General features: G+C 42.7%; 1 protein-coding gene across 3 annotated transcripts in view; it reads left to right on the top strand.

Moving 5' to 3' along the window:
- PRKAG2 (protein kinase AMP-activated non-catalytic subunit gamma 2) overlaps positions 1-15,964 on the top strand; it is a 160,451-nt gene that overhangs the window by 44,891 nt on the left and 99,596 nt on the right. For 2 of the 3 annotated variants that reach the window (XR_010067926.1, XM_063303360.1), the window contains exons 2-3: positions 7,258-7,329; positions 11,915-12,197. Coding sequence is in view for 2 of the 3 variants with exons in the window: in XM_063303360.1 (XP_063159430.1) it covers positions 7,258-7,329; positions 11,915-12,197 (355 nt within the window). In the remaining variant the exon portion in view is untranslated. The remainder of the gene's footprint in view (positions 1-7,257; positions 7,330-11,914; positions 12,198-15,964) is intronic. The other variant, XM_063303362.1, reaches the window with a different exon arrangement.

Here is a 15,964-nt window from a genome sequence, read left to right as displayed (position 1 = left end):
TGTGGCTGCCATCTTGACTTTTTTGACCCCTCCTCCCTGGAAAGCTGGCTAATGGAGCATTTGGCCTCTCCCTGCTGTTCAGAGGAATGCTCCAGCCGTGATAAGAGCCAAGAAAGCAATAGAGAACGTAAAGCCTCATTATTTTCCCCTTTCCTTCTGAAAGTTTCTTTCCCAAATTCTAATCTCCAAGGAGAGTGCACCAGGAGATTTTCTGTGAACTTTTTTCTGCAAAGTGGAAATGTCACATTTATCTATCTATCCTTCCTTCCTTCCTTCCCTTCCCTTCCCTTCCCTTCCCTTCCCTTCCCTTCCCTTCCCTTCCTTCCTTCCTTGGATTTGGGGGAAGAAGTGCCAAACGCCCAAAGAGAAATGTCCTTGCTTCTAGAGAACAGGCTGCTTGCAGGATTCAGGTGGCGTCCAAAGGTATGGCCAAAAGAAGCTAAGATGGCAGGCCTCGTTGCACTGTTGAAGCTCCGCCTACTTTGCATGTATGCTGCAGAGTTTCAATTGCCCTGTCAAGAGTTGCCCTCTTGACTTTTTTGACCACATCCTGGAAACCCCCAAGCAGATGGGGCAGCAAAACCTGGTCAGGCACAAAGACCCGTTTTCCCAGGTTTTAGCTGGCACTCAGTGCTGTCACTTCCAACCTGTTTCTGCTCAGTTTCGTGAACGCTGTGGTTCTCGAGCGTTCCCTGCTCCAGGCATAACAAAGTGCCGTCTGAATCCCCTGGAATGGAAGCTCCTGGTTGTCCAAGAGTGCCCAGGACTGCAAGGATGGGAGCGAAGGCATCCTTGAGGATGCCTGGAGCCTGGTAGAGGAATGAATCTCTGATTTTGCAGTGAAAAAATCAAACCCAGCTGCCTTCCTCCCTTTTCCTCATTCCGCGGGGTCGCAGAACAATCCCCTGCCCCAAAGTCATCTGTCCGCCCTGTGACGAATACTCCATGTTTGTGTGAAGGATCGAATAAACAGATAGTCACGTGTCAGGAACGGCTTCTTCCTATCTTAGATCAGTCTGAAATGAAATTACATTATGGCGCATAGAAATACGGCAGCATGAAAAATCCTGTTAGTGTTTTCTCTCTGCCCTTGGGCTGTTGTCTTTCCACAGCAAACGCCTAAGTAAAAGATGGGTGCTTAATAGCAAAGAAAATCCACAGGACTCACTAGGCCAGTGTTTCTCAAGCTCAGCAACTTTAAGATGTGTGGACTTCAACTCCCAGAATTCCCCAGCGTCACAGTATCACAGAAGTAAAGGTGGTGCTGAGGAGTGGTATTTTGTTTTGCAATGTTATTAAACAGACTCTTTTATTCAAAGATTTTTTTAAAAAAAAGTCAGTTGGGGCAGAGCAGGGCTAGATGACAAGGAAATATCTGCAGGGACGATGGGTGTCCAAAGTCACCCGGTTTCCTAATTCATTAACTCATGAATTGTTTGTGATTCTCTACCCCTGAGTGCAGACCAAATTTAACAAGGGCCACTTGACGTGTAACCTGCTTTACGCATGCACATAAAATATTCTAGGGGTCCTATCTCTGCAGGTTCAAATGGACCATCATAGGATTGGCTTGAGGGACATCTTGAGATGGGTTTGATTGCAATGCAATCATCCCCAACCACCATGGCGACATGCTGATTTAGGTATCTGGAGCTGTCACCCAACTTCTTTAGAACAGTGTTTCTCAACCATGCCAACTTTAAGATGTGAGGACTTCAACTCCCAGAGTTCCCCAGCCAACTTGGCAACTTTAAGATGCAAAGTCTTCAACACCCAGAATTCCCCAGCCAACATAGCAAGTTTACATGTGAGGTCTTCAACACCCAGCCAGCATGCACCACACCGAACAGCACATGGCCCTGTTGAAGATTGATATCCTGGAATTAAAACCAGCATTTAAGGAGTACGGAGCCCTGCAAAGGGCAAACTTCCCTTGCCTGAATGTGATGATTTGCATCCATTGCAGCTTGCTGCTGGCTCTCTCAGAATCAGGTCCAAAGCTAGATGGATCCCAAGCCTGGCACCTGACTGGTCACTTTTGCAAAAAACATCCTGAAGAGATGCCCACTTTAAATGGAGCATAAGAAGCATGTTGGCCCTGAAAGGGAATCCTGGCTTTAGAGCAGAAGAGCTGAAGGAGATTCACTGTGCCCAACATCTGCTGAGTTTTAATATCAAAATACAGACATTCCTTTGTAGGTTGTGGTTTCATTGTCTCAGCATATTACTCATAATTCTCCCTCTGTTCTGTCCTCCCAGCTTACCTTTGCTGCAGCCTCCCATCATTTAAATATTCTTAGCATTCCCAGCCTTCTTGCAAAAGGAGATGATGCCAGATGATGCCTCTTGGCTTGCAATTGTTTTTTAATTGAAAAAATCTTTTCAAAAAAGGCTTAGGTGGAACAGGAAACAGGGGGTGTCCTGGACTGTGGCCTCAAGAGGCACCACACTGCCAACACTGTCCTGCTTCGTTACCTTTTATGACTGAAAAAAGGTCTTTGCATTGTCAGGAAAAGCTTCCTATTTTCCTCCAAGTAGCTATACAAATTCCAAGCAAATTAAAAAAAAAATTCTTTGAGGCTGAAGCCAGCAAACTCCTTTTTTGGAAAAGTTGGGGAAAATCTCCTTTTCTGGGAATTTTGATATCATCCAGCTTTGGGATTTGTGATGCAAAAGCTATCCGATGATCCAGTTTAGGCCTGTTTAATAAGAAGGGGAGATTTGCCATGCCAATTTATTCTCAAAATCCATCTGTCTTTCCCTGCTTAAGAAAAGATAATCGCTTTAGTTTAAAAAGAAACTTGATCTAATTCTAAAAAGCCATGGTTGAAATCAGAGGACATCAATCAGTCAGACAATTGTTGGCTTAATGTCAAGAAGTTATTTGATGGTACAGCATGTTGAATCAACCCAGAAAATCAGGTTAATTTCATAAACTGCAATTACTCGAGGGTAAGCAAGTTGTGTGAACTTAGCCAAGGTTTCAGATTGCTGGAGAGACCAAATCAGGCAAATGTGGTCAGGTTTGGGCTTGTGCAATGTGTGAGCCCAGTCAACGCAGTTGGTAAACCATGGATGATGGTTTAGTATGATGTATGAACTGATTTTGTTGCAACTTCTTCAGCAAACCATAGCTTTATGCAATGTGTGAATCAACTCGTAGTTGAAAGCCAGAGCAGTGCTTGAGCCAGCAGGACAGACATCAGAATCTATTTAGACTGGCCATTAAGGCATTCAGCCAAGGGTGTCTACCGGGTAGGGTCGAAAAAGTCAAGATGGTGGCCATGATGACATGATCAAAGCTTTGCCCGGTTTTTATGTGCATTGTGGCTGCCAGTCAGCCCTTCAAGGTCGACCAGACTAGGAAACCAAAATCATGAATGCTAATACTACTTTTATTATAAGGTTACAGTAACAGAATCTTGCAAGTCTGAATGTGCCTCCCTTCTCCATGCCTTTATCTGTCCTAACAGTCAGGAATCACGCTGAGACGAGGAGTAGGTCTCTAGTGTTTATTACTGCTACATAAGACAGAAAATCCTAACAAACTGAAGAAGCGTGGGAAAAACCCAGACAGATAAACCCCAAAAGTCAAGGCAGGTCTGATCTGTGTCTCTTTGAATGGCTGCTTAATTCCTTAGTACTACGCATGTGTTTTCCCCCCTGGATAGAGGCCCCCTCCTGCTCGCCATCAGTACTCATGACATTATCTTCATGAAAACTAAGGAGGGCCAAGTCTGAGACGCTTTCTCAAACTACATTTCTGCCCTGGACTCAAATTTCTTTTATCTGACCATTGTCTTGGTTGCAGCTCTTCCACCTGTTCCTCAAGGTTATTCCTTCTGCCCATTACATTGCCATCTTGACTTTTTTTTAACCATACCAGTGGACAACCTCATGTTCAACATATATAGAGTTATCAGATCTGAGTTACAAGAAACCAAATAACCACTAAAGGGCAGCAGAGAGTTAGTTTTCTGTATCTCTCCCCTGCCCCCTAGTGGTTCCCTGCAGGTTTTCAGCCTAGGCAGTCCAGAACTGGTTGCCTTGGTTAAAGAAAAAATTGTATAGAGTCAACCAGACTTCTGTTGGCTCCATCCTTGTGTGATCCTGTCTGGAGCAAAACTCAACAGCTCTGTCTCTGACTTCTGTGGCTATAGCAGATTTTGGGGTGCAGTGTAAGATATAGTTGTCAAGTTCAGTGTGTTGTGCAGTCATAAGTCTGTGAAGTTAAACAGGCATCTGATGATCTGTTTACCTTAATTAGAAGCTCCCTGATTACAGGAGTTGTATCTTCAACTTTGCCAAGTGCAGGGAGGGGGAACAGTTTCAGAAGTGGTGCAGAAGATTATGCCTGCTGGTCTGAACCCTACAATATCTAACTGGCTCTTCTTCTAATCTAGATTGCTGTCCAATTCTTTCCTTTCATAGACCATTTTTAATGACATCCCTCAAATGCTTTGGCTTCTGTAGTTCGTTATGACTGGTCTTTCGTAAATATTTGCATCTGGAGCGTCAAATGTCTGTGGCAGCTGATTAGATTAAATGGGTCTCTCTCTCTTGCTTGTTTGTAATGTTGGGAATTTCAACGCTGGTCTTACTGTATTTGGATTGCAAAAATTCAGGCAGCCACAAGATGGCATTAAAAATGTGGAAAATGCTAATGTCGCTGCATGGGGGTTGCTCTTTTTAAAGCACCAGCACTGTAGTTTTTCTGGTTACAAATTTTCTTTTTAATGGCTTCTTTATACTCACTTCCTTAGGCGCATCCTTCATTGACAGGTATGCAACTTAATTCTGAGTAGAGCTGCGCTGCGTTGTGTTGCCAATGGTTATTTGCTCCCCAAAGCCACCTACAGTGGCTACTGAAACAGTCTGCTGGTAGTTGTGGCTATAATCTGCTGATCGAGAAGGGATGGAAATCCAGGTCCTTCCTGGTATCTACCATCAGGGGGGAGTAGAGGCTAGCTGTATTCTGATTGTCAAGGAAGTTCGTTATTTCACCAGCAAATGCCCGCTGGCTGGGTTCAGATGACCCACCATACCCACTTTAGCTTAGCAAGTTGTGCAAACCCAGCCATATGGCTGGTTAATGGTCAGATGTGTATGCTGTGCAAGCAGAGAAGGTTGTATTAATAGAATAAATCATGGTTAGGTTAGCCATGGGTAAGTGAATTGTGCAGCCACAGCCACTGATTTCCATGAATCTCTGACAATGAATGGAAGGATGGGCAGGATTCTCTTTGTGGCCCATTTGCAATGGCATCTCTTGGTTCCTCTGAGTACAGTCCCACAAGTCCATGGAGAACAAGGGATCTTCTTGTGGGGAATGGCAAGAAAAGAACAGTGGACTGGCAGCTCCCCAGCTTCTGACCTCCTTTTTTTAAATTTGAAAGTCTACCTTGAATTTTGCGTTTAGCTTTCATTTGGTCGTTCAGGAGGCAGCTATCACCTTCAGAGGACTGGAGGTCCTTAATCCCAGGGGGAGATTTCCCCATAGGAGGCTAGGCAAGGAAGAGGACCTGCTGGGGCCAAGCACAGCCTAAACCCTGGGAATAATTTGAGTCCAGTGCAAACCCACAGCTCTGCCCTCTGTACTACTAAAAATGCAAAAAATATAAAGCAGCAAATGTTTCCCTAAAAACTGAAGTTAATCAGAGACTGTAAATAGCACTTAGCAGGATCAGGAAGCCAACTGCTGTTTATTTCCTTGAAGCTGAGGATGACTGGGGCATCTTTGTCTCACTAAGTATGGTTTTTCTTGCATTGCTTAAAGATGCCTTATTGTCAGCGTAAGGGCCTCTCTCTTCCTCCTCTTCCACCTCTGGTTTTCTTTGTTAAATATCATTAATTAGTTTAACAAGAGGACAGGTTCCTGCAAATAAAAATAAATTAAGCAGTGGCACTCAAATACCATCTCTTTTTAATTTAATTTGAAGCTGCAGCCACACTGATCTTCTTCCTGGGATTATTTGTGTCTCCAGTTAGATACAAAGGCAGCTTAGCAGTGATACGGTGTGAAATAAATCCTAAAGTTGTTGCAGGTGTGCAGATAGAAATAGGAGCCCTGGGAGAGTATGCAGATATTTCTTTCGTTTAGGAATGTAATACGGCAGGGCCTTCAGCTGGAAAAACCTGAGTATGATATTCCTGACACATCTAGTCTAGAACCTTCTGGAAAGAGAATGAAGAACGAGGAAGGAACTGTTACTTCTAACTGATTTCAGAAGACACCAAGGTAGGAGGGAGGAAGACTTGTTTAGTGCAATTGCCCTTCCTTTTCTGGGAAGAAAAGAGCTGTTGTGGGTTGAATTTACTCAGCTTTTGTTCACAAGGAAGTAAAACCCCGAGGACCTTTGAAGATCATGAGACTGAGAGAGAATAGGGAGAAACATAACCCTCATAAAAGAATTGCAGACTAGATCATTCACACGTATGTTGCTTGAAAAACGGTCCACCAGTCTTTCTGCTCCCCCTAAGGCCAAAAGTGATTTGGTTCCAGGAGCAAGGACCTTTGGGAAGGTATCTCTTGGTCTGAAAGAGCCCCCCCAAAGTTCTCTCCTGTAGGGGCTTTATGGTGGACATGCAGACACTTCTTGCTGTATATGAGCTACATTTCTATACATACACTTATTTAGGAGTAAGTACCATTGGACTCAATAGGACATCTGAGTAGGTATGCACAGAGAGTACAGTCAGGCACTACTGTCTGCTTTTATCAGTTACCGATAACATCCTAGTTACTATTTTGAAGTCATTATTCCATCTTTCCCTTGTTGAACTAACTTCTTGTCATCCTTGATTATTGGCCAGTTAGAAGCGATAAGATTTATGACCCCATAACACTTAATAAGGGGTGTCTAGAAGGGCGTGGTCCAAAAAGTCAGGGTGGTGACCAAGATGGTGAGACCAAAGCTCCACCCATTATTTGTGTCTATCACCTGATTGCCCTGTTGCAGCCGCCATCTTGACTTTGGACCACACCCTGTGGCCAACCCTGTACCATTTTATCTTGTGTTGTAATGCTCTTTAATGTTACTCATTGTTGTATTGATATAATTCAGATAAACTCACCCTGAGTTGAGGTTATAAATATAATTCAAATAAACTCACCCTGGGTTGAGCAGATAAAGCTAGATAAATCTGGGTTTATCTGCTCAAATGGCTTGGGACCTTAAGGATATTTGAGAATTATGAGTAGCATTCTCTTTTCAAGCTTTGATGAAATACTATAAATTTCTGTCTTGTTTGTCTTAGGATCTCAGCTCTTTTGCCATGCCATTCCTGGATGGGGATATGGACAGCACTGAGAAACATGCTTCACGAAAGGTAGGGACCTTCAAACACCACTATAAATTAATGTGCTTGAACTCTAAGAATGTTGTGTTATCCACATTCACTCAGAGACAAGGAGAGGTAGTCTGATGTAATGGAATATGTATGGGGTAGAACCAGAAAGACCCGGGTTCACCTGCAGCCAAGGATGTTCCCAAGGAGATTTTGGGCCTCTTTCTTTCTTTTACAACCATGAATGCTGATTCAAAATGAAGTTTTTCCAAGGCAGCTTCCAGGACATTAAATAAACAGGATACAAATGCTGAATAATAAACACAATCATATTATACAATGAAATAAAGAATTAAAAGATTCAAGGGAGCATCTACATTTAAAAATGAACAGATTCATATGAATAGAGCCAGTTTGATCTAGTGATTAAGGTGCTTGGCTAGAAACCAGGAGACCGTGAGTTCTAGTCCTGCATTAGGCGTGAAAGCTGGCTGGGTGACTTTGGGCCAGTCCCTCTCTCTCAGCCCTAGGAAGCAGGCAATGGCAAACCACTTCCCAAAAAAACTTGCCAAGAAAACTGCAGGGACTAATCCAGGGAGTCGCCAGGAATCAAGACTGATTTAAAGGCAAAAAAACAAAAGCATTTATGTCTCTTTCCTTTTTCATTGTTCTTCCCTTCATTTCATAAGCTCTTTGTTCCACCAGAATCAGGAAAATCACCCAATTAAATATATCAGAAAGCTACTCATTAAGTATCATTGGAAAGGCAGAAAACAAGCCGAAGCTTTCAGTTCTCCAGAATGGTATTTATCCTTCTCACTATAATGAGTTTCTCAACTAATTTTCTAAATATTGCATGAACTGCTGACCAGTTGCTCAACACTGTCTTCTCAAGAAAGCTTCTTAGGGCACCCTGACACCACAGAATGGGATGGACTGGAGATTTTCTACATGCAGAAGATGATTAAGAGCCAAAAAAGGAATGGAATTCCAGCTGCTATGAATGGAAATGGAGAAGCAAGCAAGCAACTAGCATGTTAGCTATGATCTGATCTCATGGTACACTGGAGCTTACTGAAAACAAATAGTATGTCAGTGAATACTGATGGCTTGCTTCTTCTTTGTTCCTTCTTCTGTCAGGAGTGGTGAAACAAAACCAGAACATGTCTGTTCAGACCCCACCTTGAATAATCCCAGTTCTGAGTTCCACACTGTAAGAAGGATTCAGACAAACTGGGACAGGTTTAGAGGACAGAAAGGGCAATCAGGAGGCTGGAAACGAATTACTACCATGAGAGACTGAAAGACCTGGACGTACTTATTTTTGAGAAGAGAAGAAGGGATGGTGGTGATCATACCCTTCAACTACCTAAAGGGGTGTCACAAAGAAGTGGGTCAAGGCCTGTCCCCTGCTGTCTATATGTAGCACATAGAATAATGTTCTTAAATTATTCTTAAATTATGTCCGGTGGAATTTTAGGAAAAACATCTTAACAGTAAGAGAAGGTCAAGAGTAGAATCAATTGCCCCAAGAGATAGTAGATTTCCTTTCTCTGGATAACTCAAGCAGAGGGTGGGTAGATATTTGTTGGGAATATTTTAATTTGGATTCTTGCACAGAGCAAAGGATTGGACCGTGATCCCCATGACTTTTACACTTATGCGATTTGTTTAACTTTATATGCAAATTTGAGACTTTACATGTATAAGCTTCTTGATGCCAGTTGTTGGGGAAAATGTAAGCAGGTCCCATTTATGTGTCCCATTGCCATTTCTTACTGATTTATTTTTAAAATGTGTGTGCTGTTCTTCAAACCAGGTTTTTCTCAGGACATCTGGTTAGCCTCTGCGGGAACGCTGTGCTAAACTGGATGAGACTTTGACCTGCCTCTTTGTGATATTATACTGAAATGAAAATAAATATTTCTCCTGGGGAAGCCCTGCACATATTTGGGAGGCTAACGTTTTAAAGGCAGTTGATCTCCTCCTGTTCTGGTTTTTTTACCCCTTGAGACAACGTCAAAAAAAATTCCAGGAGCACATTTTTCTGTCTGGCGTTAACATTTTCCAGGATCCATCGATTTCGCAAGCAGATTGATTTAGCAGAGAGAGAAATCGGCTGAAATACTGTGGAGCTGACTCACATCTTTCACAGTGCAACGCTTTAGGATTTTTACAGTCTAACTGAGAGCAAAAAATGGCTATTAAGCAAAGTACATTCCAGCACCTTAAAAGGTTTGGATTCTACCCACTCCCTTCCTGGTGGTGTTCTGCTTTCTCAGCTATGATGCAAACACCATTATCCCTGGGGTTGGAGTTAAATGCTTTAATTTTTCCTAATCAAAGGCTAAAAGGAAAATTATGATGCCACCTGATGAGATAGTCTGCACGTGCAAATGAGGTTTTGCCTGTAGCTGCCTGTGAAGATTTATAGTTGGGGGCCTTCTTGATGTTTCTTGTCACTTTGTTTCTGATTATCTTAGTAATGAGTACAAAAAGCTGTTGCAGAAATTTCTGGGGCCAAACAAGAATTTGTAGGAGGAGATACATATACAAATAGTGTATGGGCTGTGGAACATGGCAATGTAGCCTACTACATCTGACAAACACCAGGTTGTGGAAGACTGTCTTAGCATAGGAAGAGACAACCAAGTCTCACTTCCAGGTGCTTTGGTCCTCAATTCCCTTCTCTCCAGCAGAGCATGGCCAAGAGCATGGGGTTGTGTTATAGTCCCAAACACCTGAAGGGAGTCAGGTGTCTTCTTCTATTTTAGAATAACAAGAAACATATGACAACACCAGTGGAGTAGGTTTTGTTGTTTATTCGTTCAGTCGCTTCCGACTCTTCGGGACTTCCTGGACGCCAGAGCTTCCTGTTGGTCGTTGCCAACCCCAGCTCCCCCAGGGACGAGTCCGTCACCTCTAGAATGTCATCCATCCATCTTGCCCTTGGTCGGCCCCTCTTCCTGTTGCCTTCCACTCTCCCCAGCATCAGCATCTTCTCCAGGGTGCCCTTGTTGGTATATTGTTTTCTGCTACAGAAATTAAGGTTACTATGGTAACAAATCACTCTGGCAGGGTGAGAAGGTCAAACTTAAGTATCCTCAATTTGGGGGTGAAAAGAATGACCAAATAAGGAAATTGCCTGGAGGGCAGCTTGCCTGGGCTTGTTAGTTTCAGTTTCCTTTCTACCTGCCTTCCTCCCTGTCTTCTCTCTGAGAGCGTGTGTGAATGCACAAGCCTGTAAATATGTTTTTGTGCTTTCTGTAAATAAATTTATTTTTATAGAAATGCCTGGTGTGTGATTTTTCTGATCTCCCTGGGCCAAATGCTTTCCAACACTCTGCAAGAGTCCTGTCTTCTCATTATGTGGCCAAAGTACTTCAGTTTTGCCTTTAATATCATTCCCTCAAGTGAGCAGTCCGACTTTATTTCCTGGAGGATGGACTGGTTTGATCTTCTTGCAGTCCAAGGCACTCTCAGAATTTTCCTCCAACACCACAGTTCAAAAGCATCGATCTTCCTTCTCTCAGCCTTCCTTATGGTTCAGCTCTCGCAGCCATATGTTACTACGGGGAACACCATTGCTTTAACAATGCGGACCTTTGTTGTCAGTATTTGGGAAATAGGATTTATCGTCATGGGGTCAGAGCACAGAGACTGGAAAGAGCCATAAAGACTTGCTTAAAGAGAAGCTGGAGAGGAGGATGAAAGATGGCCACTGGCTAGTCAGAATAGCAGTTAAGATGTTGGATCAGGACCAAGGAGACTCAGATTTAAGTCCACCTCCAGGCATGGAAGCTTATTGGGTGACGTGAGGCCAGGTACTCTGTAAGCCCAAAGTATTTCATAGGTTTGCTGCTATGAGGAAAATTGAAGTAGGGTTGCTGTGTTTGTGTGTGTGTGTGTACACATACTGCCTTAAGCTCCTGGAGGACGAGTGAGATACAGATCTAGCATACTCTTCTCCAAATGTGTGGAGTTCAGCAAAGTTCATGCTGGCTGGAAGACATCCACTTTGGGAAAGGATAATCTTTCAGAATATATGTATACTTACAGTGAATCATATCAGGGAAAGAGGGCTTCACACAATCTAGGGAATCACTGTTTTCTTGTTCATGTGGATGGTAGTCTGGAGAAAAGAAAGAGAGAAAAAGAAGATTATGATGGTGGTGCTGGCACGGTGAAAGAGACATGGAATCACTTTGTTTTTTGCCTACTTTTGGCTCCTGACCTTGATTTAATATTTCCCCCTGGTAGATTGCCTCTTATAGAAAAAAAAAATTGTGCATTGTAGCCTTAAGACCTCCAAACCTGACATCATCTTCTTGATCCCAGTGTCTGCATAACCTTTGTGATATCCTTGGGAACTAGATGTTGAGGACAGGACCCTCAAGCAGACTAATAAATCTGTTTAAAAAGTGAAATGCACAATGATTGAAAGGTGGTGGATTTTGTATGTATGTGGCAAAACCTTGCACTTGGACGTTGAAATAGAATCAGGTGATAACGGATTTTTAATGGTGTTAATTCCTAATATTTCAACCCAACACTCCCTGCAGGTGGGACCTTGCGAGATGAATGGATTTATAGAGTGGGTGATACCCCCTTTCTCTTTCTTTTGTAGACAGAAGACAGCTACAACTCAGGGAGCCCCTCCAAAGGAATCTTCTCAAAGGGGTTCCAGAACCGGCCTTCCAGCCCAGCCTCTGCTCCCATCAAGTCGAAACACAGTCCGGGCTCACCCAAAACGGTGTTCCCTTTCCCGTACCAGGAATCCCCACCTCGCTCTCCTCGTCGCATGAGCTTCAGTGGGATTTTCCGGTCGTCCTCGAAAGATTCTTCCTCCTCGGGCTCGAATGCTTCCACCTCCCCTGGAGGGATCAAGTTCTTCTCCAGATCAAGAAAAAGTAAGGAGCTGATCATCTTTTCCCAAGAGAGCTTTGCTCAGGTTCCTTCACCTGCAGGGTGAAAATAAGCCAGGAGGAGAACGGGAGAGAGGTACAGGGAGTGTTCTGAATGTGAGCCTCTTGAGGCTGTGGGAGGGATTCTGCCCTTGTCATCAGTAGAAATGTACGAGTTGGGTCTGGGCTCTGAGATGGTTGGGCTGGACCAGCCATCACTCTGCTGAGATTGGGGACAACCTGCGCAAGAGGCTGTGTTGGCTCCTCTGAACGTTCTTGGAACTCTGATCCACAATTTCCCTCCCTCCCTCCCTCCCTCTTTCTCCTGCTTTCTGCACTCTTCCCTCCTTATCAGCAGGTACCTACAAAAGCTTGGGTGATACTGAATTTGGGATCTTTCTGGACTGTGGGATCCTTGACTAGTGTCCAGGGGTCTGACCTTAAGGCAGTGTCTCTCAAGCTGGCTGGGGAATCCTGGGAGTTGAAGTCCACACCTCTGAAAGTGGCCAAGGTTGAGAAACACTGCCTTAATGGCTCTGGTATGAATCAAGCAATGTTTTCCCAAAGTTTTCAAAGGCTACTAATTATGATGGCTGTAAGCTACTTCCAAGGTCAGACTTAGCGTATCTTGCCTCTAGGTGGCAGTATTTAGGGAACAGGTCATCTGCTGTAGGACACATCCTCTTCAATGGCCCAGTGCTGACTGCAAACCAGTGCTGATGTGCATAACAAAGCATTCCAGCACTGGCTGGAATGCCTATCTGAGGGGACTCCTCCTGTGCTTGGTGTTCTTCACTGGAAACACTCACTGCCTCCTGGGCCTCCGTCCTCCGAGCTTGGGTCTCATACCAGTTTTCAGCTGGCATTTCCGAGCTAAGAGCATTTGCAATCTACAGTTGATGAGAACAAACCAGGGTTGGATTTACAGGGCACTGTGAATGGCTTGCAAATCAGATGACTTGCAGTGTGACGGGGCATGTTAGCAGATGGGAGCTACAGTTCTCAAGTTGTCCTTGTGGGCTGCTCCTACGCATCTGGTTATCCTGGGTTATTCTTGGAAAAAAGTCCTGGGAGAAATTTTGCAGGATTAGGTAGGCCATTAATCTGATGGATATTGTCTTCCTTTCTTCATCTTCAAGTGGCCAAGGCTGAGAAACAGTGATGTAGACTATAGTAAGCAAGATGGCTCAGGGGTTTGTTTGGCTATAAAGTGATTTCTTGTGTTATCTTCTCAACAATGGACAATCCTCCAAACAGCAGTTTAACATAGCCTGCTCTTCAGATTTACACCTTAAGATGGTGCTGTTTTTGTACTTCCCTGTTTTCTTTTAGTAAGGTTCAGGCTTCTAAATGACTACATTTTTGGCGGTCTTCTAGCGGACATTCAGAACTCCAGCCTCCTTGGCTTTTGATACAGAAGTCAAGCTGATGCTTCAGTCCATGTTTGAGAATCTTTGTAAACCTGTAATCTTTAATAGAACCCCCAAACCAAAATCCACTAAGTAAAATTAGCATCCGTAGGGAAAGATCGACAATTAGTTTATCAATATGTTTATTATCCAGATGCTTCTCAGGGGTAGATAGGAGAAACCTCTACCCACAACTGGCTTTTGAAAACAGTAGAAGGAGATTTCAGATGAAACCAAGATGCTGTATTTGCCTTCAATAATTGGTTTTGTCAATTTAAGGCAGCCTTTCCCCAACTTGACGCCTTCCAGACATTCTGGGACTGTAAAATACCCAGAATATGTAGCCAGCAAGGCATCAAGTTGGAAAAAGGCCATCCCCAACTTTAAAGCCTGGTTTAAAACACATTTTTCTTTTTTTAAAAAAATCCTATCATTGGGTTGGATGACCTACAGTATGTCTGTGCATATTTGAAAAGATGAAAGGATTGTAAAATTCTGCCCACATTAAATCATCTTTGAAAGACCCTAGATTTCTTCCAACAAAATCCAGTTCTTTTCCATTTAATAAAATTAATGTTTTCCACCTTATTTGGCTAAGATAAAATGACATAGTAAGCTTCTCTTCCCTAGGGACCAAGGAAACAAAAGTATGATTTTAAACATGTTTAGATTAATTCTGGAGTTTTTCTAGGCTTGTTCAGGCATTTCATATAATAACATTTGATTGTTAAGTATTAAAAAATTCCATTATTCAAAGAGCAAAATAGCACCAGGGGAGGGAGGTAGAGACCAAAGGTTATTACTGATGAAATCTGGAGGCAGAAAGATGGCCTGGCATATCTAAGCCTCTGAATCAACTCACTTTTAAAAATATTGATAATTGAAATAATTGAAAATATTGATTTTTTAGAACATAGTTATAAATATATAAATGCATTATTGAATGCAACATGATTGCATGAACATGAACTTAGAATACAATAGAAAATACAAACAGAAAGAAACAAGATAATTGAAAGGGGAGAACTTGGAACTTAAACACTCAAAATTTAATTTAATCCCTTCAGACATTTCCTTTTCTTTCAAAATGTAAGCCTGACAGTTTCTTATAATGCTAGCACTTGCAACGACAGTAAGTAAAATTCAAGGATAAATATTGAATCATGCTGAAATACAATAGCTTGCAATCAGGTATAGGGTTATGTGTAGGAATATCCAGGGTGAGACCATGGAAAGAATGAAAAATTGTCAAAGAGCTTCTCAAGAAACATTTGTCAAAGAAGGTGGAACATATACCAGATAGTCGTCAAAAATGTTCAGAGGCCCCCATGTCATAGAATCATAGATGGCATGAGAAGACAACTTATTCGGATCAAAACTAGACACCAACAGACACATTCATAAATAAGCATCCTCAAATACTCTGACATTTCTCATAATTCTTTTAACAGTCCATTATGTCAAAGTGCTAGCATTACAGTCACCCTGCATAAACACTTTCACAAGCTCTGGTCTTGCTCAAAATCCTTACTCAAGGCAACACACACACACACACAAAACTGGTGGAGCTTCAATTAAATTGTTGCGGTCACCCTCTTATTATTTTAACCATACCCTGCACAAAAGGGTCTGTAAGAGGGGTCAAAAAACTCAAGATGGTAGTTATGACCCATGAGATTGCCCTTGAAGCCATTAGTGGACAGCTAGGACCACTGAATGGAGCAGAGTTTAACACAACAGAGAAGCCATGCACAGAAAAAGAATATTATCTAAAATAGCTTTAATGAGCACATTAGAGAAATACAGGTTATTATCTTACACACTTAACCCTCCCAAGCATAAAGAATCACACACTTAGACAAAGTAGGTTTAGAAGTAAGTAAAAGGAGTCTTACTGATTTATTTGGTTCAGTTACATCCATCTTCAGTAGAAAAATGATGTTCCTTGTTTCTTCTGTTCTTTCCCTAAACTTAATGAACTCTCAGCCCTCATTGCTGCCAAGAGCTGCATGGAGAAAAGGGGAAAAAATCCTTATTCAAGGCCCAAGCATGTGGCCAAGGTTGAGGGAGCCGCTAAAGCATGCTGCCTCCTTGGATGGTGGAAGAAGGAAGAAAGAGGCAAAGGAATGTGGGAGTGGCAACAAACAGCTTCTTTGCACATAGAGAGTTTGCATCCTAGAGTGAACCATTCATATGTTAATGAGGCATGCTGATTTGCTCGAAACTCCAGCAGCCCTAAATTATGAATGACCACTAAGGCTGTGGGATCCACACACTCCAATATGACAGTTCTTGCATAATTTTGAGAGAGACATAACTTCAAGACACAAAAATTACTCAAGCTTGTATATCTACTGGAAACAT

The sequence above is a fragment of the Candoia aspera genome, chromosome 4 (genome assembly GCF_035149785.1).
Source record: "Candoia aspera isolate rCanAsp1 chromosome 4, rCanAsp1.hap2, whole genome shotgun sequence".
NCBI classification, from domain to species: Eukaryota; Metazoa; Chordata; class Lepidosauria; order Squamata; family Boidae; genus Candoia; species Candoia aspera.
This window is presented reverse-complemented; position numbering and strand designations above follow the sequence as displayed.